This window comes from Gymnoscopelus braueri (genome assembly GCF_963280865.1).
Source record: "Gymnoscopelus braueri genome assembly, chromosome: 5".
Taxonomy (NCBI): domain Eukaryota; kingdom Metazoa; phylum Chordata; class Actinopteri; order Myctophiformes; family Myctophidae; genus Gymnoscopelus; species Gymnoscopelus braueri.
In genome coordinates, this window is record NC_137606.1 from 56220572 (window position 1) to 56233236 (window position 12665).

General features: G+C 41.4%; 1 protein-coding gene across 6 annotated transcripts in view; it reads right to left on the reverse strand.

The window, feature by feature from the left end:
• fam168a (family with sequence similarity 168 member A) overlaps positions 1 to 12665 on the reverse strand; it is a 49399-nt gene that overhangs the window by 21881 nt on the left and 14853 nt on the right. For 5 of the 6 annotated variants that reach the window (XM_080429595.1, XM_080429594.1, XM_080429593.1 and 2 more), the window contains exon 2: positions 1806 to 1913. The exons of the other annotated variant lie outside the window; for it this stretch is intronic. In XM_080429595.1, coding sequence (XP_080285721.1) covers positions 1806 to 1867 — 62 coding nt within the window. In that variant the 5' untranslated portion in view covers positions 1868 to 1913. The remainder of the gene's footprint in view (positions 1 to 1805; positions 1914 to 12665) is intronic. 6 annotated transcript variants of the gene reach the window in all.

Consider the following 12665-nt stretch of genomic DNA (forward strand, 5'->3'; position numbering starts at 1 on the left):
ACAGAGACATGATGGAGGGGAGAGAAAGAGGGAGAGAGAAAGAGAGAGATAAGCCTAAGCCATGCAAATTGGAAATTGTTAGGATTATCAGCCTCAAACACTCATATGTATTAAACGCCACATTCAGATTCTTACGGCTACGTTCAAATGAACGTAGCTTTCGCTGGCGTCATGGTGCAGGAATCGTCACCTTCACCTGGTTTCAACATTATGAACAGGGTCGTTGCAGCGCCGGCTGGCTGGCAGAGACGAGGACATGCGGGTCCACCCACAGCAGCATCCTGGGTTCTTCTATACCAGTGGTTCTCAACCTTTTCAGGCCGTGACCCCCCCAAAATAATCACATTTGAACTGGGGACCCCTCAGATAAATAGTGTGAAAATAGCAGATCTACAAGCTCAGCTCACAACGCCTCGCAGGCGGTGTGAGCTTGTAGCTCGTCCCTTTTCAAATGTTTTGCTTCTTTCTTATATTATTTGACAATTTGGCCAATGTTTGACCAGTTTGTATAGTATAGTTTGTTGATTACTTTTGATACTGTAATGGTATTTTTTTAAGGTATTAAAAAGGTCTAAAAATTAAATTGTTAAATTGTCACTTCACTGTCATCTGGGGACCCCCACCAAAATCATGTGGGGACCCCCCCTGGGGATCCCGACCCACAGGTTGAGAACCACTGTTTCTTCTACAGCACTGGCTCTCACATTATTTCATCTCAAGAACCCCCGTGACTCTGAGAGTGTACCAAATGGAACCAAATGGAACCGTACGGCTCCATTTGTAGTTACAGACCTGCGAGGGTCCCTTGGGAACCCCCTCAAGGAACCCTGAGGGTCCCTGCATCCCACGTTGAGAACCATTGTTCTACTCTGCCTCGAACAAAGCTAATTCACTAGGGCTGGATAACCAGGAATCAATTGATAGCGCTAGTCTCTATATGTGACAGTGGAGCCAGACTGATGTACTGGTTTGGCCGAGATATGGCTGAGATATATCGGCTATTAATTGACTTCTTTTTTTTACATCAGTATCGACAATTATGCAACCCGTTCCCCGATGTTTAACCTCTTTCAACCTGTGGTCCCTATTTTGGGCATGCCGTTACAAACAAAGATTTCAAGTTTTCTAAAAGAGCAGATCTCAAAGGCTCACATCGCGTTTTGAGCTTGTAGATTGGCTGCTTTAGAATGTTAAATTTTTTAACCCACTTAGACCTGAGGCCGATTCTAAAAACTCCTTCTAAATCCTGACCTAAGTTTTCTGAAAAAGTTCAAATATTTATTCAAAAATTACAAAAAATGCATGTTGCTATATACTGTACATAGCAACAGGAACTCCAAAAGGGGTTCCAGTCCTGAAAGGTATACTTACAAAAAGAGGTTCCCGCCCAAAATGGGTTAATAAACTTTTTCAAATTGATTAGAACTGATTTTGCTCTCTCCACAATCTGGATCAGCATCGGGACCCAGGAATCTGGCATCAGGTCTTCGGGCTCTACGTGACGGGATAGTCAGGGTTCTCTTTTCTTCCAAGTGCTACTGCAGATAATTTTGAGCTTGATTTTGCATTTCCACGGTCAACTTGGTCCTCGCGGAAAAGGCTATTTGCTGGAAACACAGATGCTGTGTTGGTACCCTGCTATGGATTTGAGCAGGGCGATGTAGAAAACTGGTGGCACCTTTCTCCACTGGTTTTACTGTGTGGATGGTAGACTTCGCCTCTCACTTACCTGGTTTGAGTGGGCTCATTTGAGTGTGTATGTGTGTGTGTGTGTGCGTGCACACGTGTGAGTGCATGTCCCGTACCTCTTGTGCGTGTCTGGTTGATACATGAAACTGAATTTGTCTGTGGGATGCCCGCCTGCCATTCTCGCTGTATGCAAATGAGGAAGGGGTGGAAGTGGGTATGCAAATCTGAAATTAAAACAGCGAGAGGGTCATGATTACAATGAACACAGCAAAGTAAAGCAAAGCAAAGCGCCACGGCCACAGCGGATGATTAGTGACGGCAACACAAGTGTGTGTACACAATACCCCATGAATGTAAAGTGTGTGTGACGTACCCTTATCGATTAATGCATCGCAAATATGGTGGAGAGAAAAAAAAAGATGTGGGAACTACATTCATGTCTAAGTTGATAGCCGGGTGTGAGAAATCAATTGTTTCTTGTTGTGATTAGCGTATGAAAAATGCTGGGCTATACGTAATATTTGTAGCTCAAGCAGGGGTGTCACAATTCTCCGAATCCACGATTCAATTTGACTTTCGATTTTAAGGTCAAAAGCTGATTACATTTTAGATTTTTTTTTTACTCACTATAAAAACGTATTTTTTTAATCATTTTAATCCTATTGGCTTTTGCAGGTTAGGAATGTGGTAAAGTACCTTCTGCCATGTAAGCGGCGTGTTACGTAACCACAGTGTGCACGTGCCATTCAAGCTCTCGATGGCACTTTGGCTTTTGATTTTAAGGTCATTTTGATAGATACATTTGTTCGATTAAAAATAATAATAATTGTGACACCCCTAAACTCAAGTATATTATGGCTATGTTTTGTGTGTAAGGAAGAGAGACTGTGTGTATGTTTGTGATGTGCATTAATAAGAACATCAAAGAAAAAAGCAGCAAACAATAAAATATCAAATGAGAAAAGCACAAAACTCTGGCCCATTAGAAATAGGAGACCAAAAGAATACAAACGAGCAGAAAACAACACAAGATAAGCAAACAGATAATGTAATATAGAGCTACGACAAAGCGCTGTAAGCCATGATCCAGCACACATGACATGAGCTTGGACAGAGTGCTGTAAGCCATGATCCAGTGCTGAGCCAGAGTCACAAAGGAGCTGCCAGGGCAGAGAGGAACAGCTGACGACCAAAACAACAAAATAAACTTGTGATGTGCTGCCTTGATGAGTGCATTCAGTGACTGGGCTTCAGTGCGGACTTGCTCTCCATATGAAGTGAAGTGACAAGCAGCCTATTGATGGTGGTATGGCAGGCATATGAAGCAGCGTATTGTTATGAATGTAGGCCTATTAACCCTGTCATGTCCCGACCAGGTTTACATGGTTTGTTCTGTGACATCCTCTCCCTCATCTGGAGTTTTGTTTGCCATTTCAAAGACACTCCCACAATACATCACATGCCTCCAATTAAAATAATAATATTCATAATTATTATTAATCAGTCTGTAAACGCACGGAATCTCTGTGTGTCTGTGTCCTCCAGAGAACGTTTGATCAATCGACTTGTGTGTATTTAAGATATTACTGTATTTTTAGGCTTGACGTGCTTGACCTTTATCTGCTTGTGACACCATGGTCATTGCTTTACCAGATACTGTATGCATGCCCAAAGAGGCAACTGCTGTTGAAGTACAACTCATCTACACTGTAAACATCATACCATGTTTCATCGTGTATTTATACATAGTTCATACATACCATACTGTTCCTTACTGTGTCTGTTATGACTCATATCTCCTGGCCAGTACTCTATATATCTCCTCTATGTGTTTAATAAACTTCAGAGCTTGTGGTGTGATCGATACTGGCTGTCATCTGATTCTCAGAGCCCACCACTCAAGCTGAATCATCACTCACACATAGAGGAAAACTATTTTTACTAAACTCGCAACAATAGCTGAGGACCAGAGGGAGTGCAACAAAATAACAAAAAATATATCTCATTCTACTCACACTGCGAGTATTATAGTGCAGGCTACCATTGTATCAACAGTCACACAGAGACACTATTAACTCCAGCATCCAGGGACTGCAGTAAGGCTGATTTGTACCAAATAAAACATCTAATTAGGTCACTCATAAAGCATTTCAATGAATGCATCATCAGGGAATATAAAATAAAAGCCCCACCTGAGGGTTTAAAAACACACTCCAAGATGCCAGTATAGTACCACTTGCAGTACCAGGTAAGGTAGGACCTATTAGTGGATGTTATGCTATGGCCCATCGAAAAAACAAACAAACGTATTTAGCTGTGAAGCTTATTGAACTGAAACGCGTCGGTATGTTGTAGAGAAGACTCTGGAGCAGCTCAGACGATCGAAGCCTCTTTTATTAAAAGGTGCCGAGTACAAGACATCGACTGACATTTCGATGCTACTGCATCTTCCTCAGAATCATAAATGGCAGGGGCTACGAAGGCCTTCATATACAGAGGTAGCGAGGGCAATGCTCTCAATAAAGGCCTTTGCAGACATTACATTACAGTCATTTAGCAGACGCTTTTATCCAAAGCGACTTACAATAAGTGCATTCAACATAGGTAGGGAACGAAAACTACTAATCACCAGAAGTATTAAGTGCATTTTCTGCAAAAACAAGCAACCAAGAGTATACCTAGCGCTAAGGTAAAAGTGCAATATATCAGCTACCTATTTTCCTTAGACAGATGAGACAACAATAGCTAAATCAAATGAGCAGGAGCTAAAACAAATAAGTGTATCGACTAAACAAGATTCAATAAAACAGTACAACAATAACACAAGCGTTCGTACATCTAGTTAACAACAAGTAGGCCAGGCAGAGAGGATGGGTAGTGTTTCCTGAAGAGGTGGGTTTTCAGCTGTGTGATTTTTCGCACTGAAAAAACAGACAATATAATTTTTTAAATGAACACATGGTTCTCAATGACCTCATGCACACCGGCTCCGAATTTACCGTGCGGCGATGCGATGCGGCGATGCGATAATCGCACCCTGTCTACAAAGGTCTTAAGCCAATGGTAGTTGGCTCTCTGTAATAAGGCAAGTACCCTGCTCTGCACGTGTCTCTGGAATGCAATCAATTAATTATGATTACCACAGTGTAGGATCTAAATACATTGGACGTGTGAACAGTTACAAACAGGTAGAAATTGAATCAAGAAAGACTTTAGTCCGTAAATACAATAATTAGTCCATACAATATGTGCGTTGGTATGCATTTAACGGAACCTCTCATGCAACAGCATTGTAACAAACATAAATGATACCGTAGTCGCTTGATAATGCGGTATACCTTGAAATTGTATACGGTTACAACCCTAAGCTACAGAGGTCTATATTGATAAATCTAGAAACCCAACATGCAAATGTTTTAATCAAACCGAATCCTTTCAGCAATTATATTTCTCAAATTGCTAACCAACTTCAGCATCATCTGAAAGAAGTGTACTTGCACTCACTCAGTTATGACTATATAATATGACAAGTATGAATACTTGTCTGTTGACCAGTTTCAACCCTATTTGAGAGTCCCTATTTTGGACCCAGTCGAAAATCTTCAAACAACAAGTGTGTGTGTGTTGCATCGCCGCTGATCCATTGCTGTCCCATTGGAGAGGTTCTCCCTCTGGCTACAGAGACAGGACAGCCCCGCCCCCTAGGGAGTTGATTGGTTCCTAGCCTGTCAACTCAGCACTTATTCTCCTCTCATTCCCTCATTATCTCCACGAATCTATCCCCTAAACCAAATGTCATGTACTTATGTTGGGCGTGAATTTCTGTATACTGTATGGTCTGTATTTGAATGTAGGAAAAGGGGGGGGGGGGAAGACATTATGTACTTTCTATAATTAGCGTATTACCTATTCTGAATACAACATTTTAACTGGAAACAAAGACAATAGTGAAAAAAAAACACAGCTCGTCTGCCAGTAGACTTGTGTGAGGTACTGGAGCCAAAAGGAAACCCAATGAACAATTAAAGGGAGCCTCCTAACACTCAACCTTCAGGCATCTTGCCTGAAGGTGGCTATGACCGAAAGCTTGCTATGAAATAGAAAATCTGATTTTGCACAGTTTCAATGTGTGCGGAGGTTCCCTTTAATTGTTCAACAGGGTAAAAAAAAGAAAAGACAACCTAGCCCCTCAAAACGTATTGTGCCCAAGGCACACCAAAGGGCAAGTTGTTTCCTGCAATGGAAACAAGCTGTAAGCCTTTTTGCGTTAGCCTTTTGATTATGGTGGCTCAGATGTATGTTACATGTGACATACTGTTTAATTTCATGATCAATAAAGATATCAGTCAAAAAATCCATGTCTATGTATATATATTCTCTTTAATAGGAACATTGTGTGTATCCAACCTGTTTTCCTTGCCATAACTACAAAGGATGGAGCTTGTATGAAACCTAATTCCACCCACCTGTGTACACCTGTAAACCTGTGATGTGACAACAAAGATGATTCTGATAATGTGTGGTTGTGTCACAAAATCCTAAAAGGTACACCTGGACTTGTGTCATGGCCCATCGGTGTGTGTGCCCTCGGCGCGGCGGCACACCATTTGGGAACCACTACTCTTTCCGGTACACAACTACCCTTCCACTCCTCTCTCTGCCCTCCCTCACCCGTTCTCCTTCCACTGCTCCTCCTGCCCCTCCCCTCCCAACAGTCAGTGAGAGGGGCCGACAATATATATATCATGCTAATGATCATTAGCATGTGGACAGGTGGCCTACCTATAGCCCCCCCCCCCCCCCCCCGCCACAGGGTCCTCCTGTCACGGAACATGCGACCCACAGCTGTCACTATATCCGATTCAGCGGGAGCCACTGTATGTACGTACAGTATGTGTGATGGTGAGGGCGTTAGTAGAGTGTGCGCGTGTGTGTGTGCGTGTGCAAGAGAGAGAGAATAGAGAGTTGTGTTTAACGCATCTGTGTCACTTTAGATTTCTTTGGCTATTCAAAAATAGCAGCTATACAAGCTCGAGTGCCGCGCTATGAGCTTGTAGATCTGCTATTTTTGAAAAATCTTGATTTTTTTTGGGGGATTTTTTTCAAAAAAACTTAGGATTTAGAAGAAAAAAAAAAGATTCGCCTCAGGTCATAACCCATTAACTGCCAGAGGTATTTTCATATTTTTTTAGCCAGTGCCAGAGTTTTTCATTGGAAAAAAAAAGTACTCAGGAGCCGAAATACAGAATTTTTAAGTTTTAAGATAACAAGGAAGTGGATAGGAGTCTAGATCTTCAACTAATCATATCTCCTTGGTCTTTGGGTGAAATTGAAAAAAAAAAAATCTTTTTTTTTTCATTTTTTTTTCACTTCACGTAGATCTACGCGATTGGCACGTGGCGGCTTTAAATCGGTTCACGTAGATCTACGTGATTGGCAGTGAATCAGTTAATGGGTTAATAAACTTGAGAAAACTTGTGGTGTGACACTGCGTGGCCCTGGTGTCATCTTGTTACCCGAGCTCACCACTCACTCACCCACGTTAGTTAGAGGATAACTCCTAGGACCACATTGAGGCCGGGGTCAACTGAATTCATAACACTCGGCAAGATGGATGCACCGCGGTGGATTTGAACCCCTAGACTCCACACGGTGGCGGGCAGGTACTTTTTCCCCCTGCGCCACCCGAGCGCCGTGTTGAATGTTTGAGAGTGACAGGTACAAGGTGTTCCCTTTGGTTTGTCCAGGTGGTGATGATGTTCAGGGGTCCGTTTCTCCACCCCAAAAAAAAAAGACCCATTCTAAGCTTAAGCCCCCCATTCAGCAGACCACCAACTCTGATTGTAAAGAACATTCTACACTGGACAATCACCTTAAACAAACCAAAACACAAGTGTGTGCGTGTGTGTGTGTGTGTGTGTGTGTGTGTGTGTGTGTGCGTGCATATTGGTGAAAATGGAGAATGGCAGGACAAAGGACAAAAAGAAAGAAAAGGGATAAAGACAATTTCTCGCATCACTCCACTTTTTTTGGTGCTCCAGGCATACTTGAGAGAGAACAACAAAAACCTTAACACGGCAAATTGCTGGGTTTGCTTGCAAATGTCACAAACTGCCTTGTGCGTTCAAACTGAAAGAGCTGCTTGGCCTGACCCAAATTGCTCTATCTCGCAGACGTTGAAGAATTGGGACTGTGTGCTCATTATGAGTGAAACATAAAAATGTTGGCTTTGCTGCGACAATGATTGTCCTTAACCTTTGACGCAGCTCTCTCCCAAGTGTGTACTTTTAAAGCATTGTTTCAAGCAGTGACCCAAACAGGTCCAACAACAGTTGTTGTCAAAAGCTCTCTTCTGAAGTCGTCAGACAGATGGGTATAAGCAGAAAGACCCGTTGATGAGAGAGCTTATATTATGCTAGAGGGCAACCACCAACAAAACAGTTACACCACACATTGCACACAAAATTTGTGATGAAAAATGATTCTACTTTGTTGTACAATGGCGTCGCAGAAAAATAGTAATCGCCAGGTCACAATTATTTGTTCTAACTGCATAATCGTCAGTTATGTGGGATCACTTCAATTCCATATTTATGCTGATTCTCCACGATTTTCTTCACTAAATTTACTACACCTCCAAAACATCATGGGCACAACGCTGTAACCTCAGCAATGTTATAGACAGGGTATAATAGAGGTTACCAGCGCCTGAATTTCTCTTTTCAAAATGTGGGGAATTCGTACCAGGGGCGCCGATATTTATAAGCTCTAGTGGGTGCGCAACCTGGCACACATGTGTGCCCCCGGGGCACACATGTGTGGGGGGCACACATGTGTGGGGGGCACACATGTGTGGGGGGCACACATTTTGCGGGTTTTGGCCGGATAATTTCCTTTTTTGAGGCGAGTAACTCACAACACTGTGACAAATTCTGATATTTGGCCCTTCGTAACGATGATATCACGATACACGTTATCTGTATTTTTTCATCTAGAAAAAATACAGATAAAAAGTTAGAAAGCAGGAATTTTGTCATATTTATTTATTCACAGAATTGACATGACCGTCCCAGATTATTTAATGGGCACCACAAACTGGCCAATCATACATGAAACAATGTGCAACAAATTGCACAGTACCTAGGAATGTTAATGGTTAACCATTTATGAAAGTAAAGATGGAGGCTGCACACTCGTAGCCACGATGCAGGATTTATTTGGAAACCAACGTTTCGACCACACAAGCCTTGGTCGTGGTCGAAACGTTGGTTTCCAAATAAATCCTGCATCGTGGCTACGAGGTCTTCTTCAGGGAAGAAGACCTTACGTGGTCGAAACGTTGGGTTTCCAAATAAATCCTGCATCGCAGCTACGAGTGTGCGGCCTCTTTCTTTATTTTCATATTTACTTACCAAGGTCAGCAGCACCTCACCAATACTGGTGTGCGCCCTCCTCCCTTTTATTTGAATGGTTAACCATTTAACCAGAAATGTGCAGCTTTTAATACTAGTTAATGGTTAACGTATAAAATTAAAGGGATATTTCACGTGGGGGGCGTGTCTGATAAAATGAATATCAAATATCTAAATACTGAATCAAGCAAATTAAAAACTGTCTGGGGGGCTCACAAAGGCCTGAGTAGATGATAAAATGACCAAAAGTTTTTTTGAAAGTGAAATATCCCTTTAAGAAAGGACCATACGCATTTAAGTTGGAGTTGGCTTTTTATCACTCTGCACTATCACAGCATCCATTTAACATCATCTTATATCACAATAGAAATCATATCCATAACATTAACTACGGTGTGTATTACAAGAGCTGAGATGCGAGGAAAAGGAAAGGAGACGGTAAGGTTTGTAATTAATCACCGCAAGCTGTTGACTAGGGTTGGTTGTAGGGAATGTCTGTTCCCCATCTTTTTCAGATGTGTTTATCCTCTTAACATAGTGCAGCATGTGTGTAAGTTCTACCTGACTGAGAGGATGATGAGTAGCTACTAGGGGTGTAACGATACATTTTAACAACGATTCGATACGTATCACGATACTTGGTTGTCGATACGATACATGAACGATACAGGTTAATTTAGAACGATACGATATGTTTCGATTCAGTGATTTAGTCGATACGATACATGAACGATACAGGACAGGTTAATTTAGAACGATACGATTCGATTCAATGACTTAAAATCGATATAGTAACTATTTATTTACCCAAAAATTCTGTGTGAAAAATAAATACCTGGATACTGGATATAAACCCCTCTTTCTCTTTTTTTCTTCTTAAAAGTACTTAGTTTGATATAATTGATTATTTGCATTGCAGAACGATTCGATACGATTATTTGCATTGCAAAACGATTCGATACGATACAAAGTCAAACGATACGATATTTAGCTGTTTGCATATCGATATAGTAGATCGTTGAAAATTCAAAACGATGCATCGATGCAGTTACTGTATCGTTACGGGCCTAGTAGCTACTGTATTACCTACTACTCTGATGCAGTGGTCTTATGTCGCGACTTTGTGCTTTGCGCATTGGGGGAATCTGTAATAAAGAACACCTGTGTGTTGTAATAAAATACAGACACTTGGCACCAGTGTATAGACAACGTGTCGTAAAAGGAAGTCCGACAACATATCGCAGTATCAATATTTGTCCCACCTCTACTAAAGTACCAGGTAGACAAATGCAATGGGAAAGGGGCGTAGCCAAATAGAGAAATTGAGATCGGGGAGAGACGTTTGCGCAAGATATCTATTGGTACATCAAGTGTTGCGTGACGAAAATAGCAGATCTAAAAGTGCACAATGCGTCACCAGCTTACAGATCAGTTATTTTCAGTGCACGAGCAGCGTGACGCCGTAGAACGACAAGTAAAGCCAACGGAGGGGAGTGGGCTCATGCATGTAGAAGTGCAAAATTTGCGGGAATCAGTAAAATCATGCGCAATTTCTGCAATCCCGCAATGCACCATTTACCATCTAGTGTCCAACATACGTAGCGAGGATAGCCGATCTACAAGCTCACGAGTTGTGAGCTTGTAGATCTGCTATTTACGCAATATTCTTACAAGGTTTGTAGTGCACTCGACAGCAACGATACTAAATGTAATGGTTGTGTCATCTCTATTCTGTTTAATTTAATACCAACAAATTTCTGATATTGTGTTAAGTGGAAATTAATCATGCGCGTGTGCGTGTTTTAAAACACCAATAATAATGTTGGTAGCACCCCATGAAGAGTCCTGTTGCCTGGGGGTATCGGAGGAGCTGATAATGAGAGAGGCGAAGAGGAGCGAAGGATAGTAGTAAAAGACTAAAACACACGTTAGCATTGCTATACTTGTGGGGACACACTTTTATGAATGCCTTTTTATTTACTTTTTGTATATTACTTTTTACATATTGCTCTCAACTAGAATACATCAGGCATAACTCTAAGCCTAACCCCTAAATGCCTACTCCTAACCTCACAAGTATAGCATACACACACACGGCTAGTTATGGCTCTTCGTGGAGAACACACAATAGAATACCCCGCCCCCCCCCCTCCTCCTACGTAATACCTCCACAAGGCATCTGCTCTGTGGGCACCGTGTCAGAAACAGTGGGCGTCATCACAGTACACAGCACCAGCATAGAAATACAAGTGAATAGGGCTTGTTGAAATCCCCAAGGCTAGGGGTATTTCAGTCATCAGGGAAACACACACACACACACACACACACACACACACACACACACACACACACACACACACACACACACACACACACACACACACACACACACACACACACACACACACACACACACACACACACACACACACACACACACACACACACACAGTTTAACCCATTAAAACCGGGAATGCATCCGTGTAACCACTTAAACCATTATGTTGTACTTTTAGCTTGTACATCTGCTATTTTTGAAAAATACTGAAACTTTGTGTAAATCTCTGAATATATATATTTTTTTAAAGCAAGCATTTTTACTCAAATCTTTGCTTCTGGGGGGGGGGGGGGGCTGGATAAAAATATTTTAAGATGGGGTTGTTGGCCAAATACATATAATCTTGGGGGTCCTTGACATGAAAAACGTTTGAGGACCACTGATATTTCAGAAAACTGTTAGAATTTAGAATTTACATTTTGTAGAATCGGAACCTCAGGCCTTAATGGGTTAAAAATAAGACTCTAAAGAGTAAGTAAGACTATGCTTTTAGTGTTAGCAGTCATACGGGACTGTTTAAAAAAGGAGCTCACTCTGGGAGTGTTTCTTTTGAGCGATTAATTTCAATCCCAATTACGTAAAACTGAGGACGAAAGTGGTACCTTTTTTCACGTTAACATTTTGCGTCGCTGACAACTGGATCCTTTCTGCTACATTTCCGCAAATACTGTATGATTGATAGCATTTACCATCGCATTTACCGTTTCTATTCTACTGATGCTTGGATTTTGGTTTCTTATGGCACTTAGGCTACCGAAATCTAACTAATAGCTGATACTAACTGGAACAAAATTACCCCCCACACTCTAATAACCAAGCACAGATCTATGAGAGAGATAGAGATAGAGATCTATATTAATCCTGCGGGGGAAATTCAGTTTCCGATGGCAGTACAGCAGTAGGGGCTTTATGGTTGTGGTTGGTAGGAAGTGGGGTAATTATTCAGATTTGTTAAAGGAGTAGTTCACCCCAAAAACTACTTATATTCTATCAATTACACACCCCATGAAGCCTTGAATTCATGGAGATTGTTTTGTTTTTGTTGCATTCCTAAGCCAATAATTTGATAATAATATAATAATAATAAGCTTTATTTGTATAGCACCTTTCATGACATGAAATGCAGCTCAAAGTGCTTTACAGAGCAAGAATACAATTACAGTTAGAACCAATTCAACAATAAAGCAAACAAAAATAAAATAAAATAAAATAAAAGCAGTAAAATG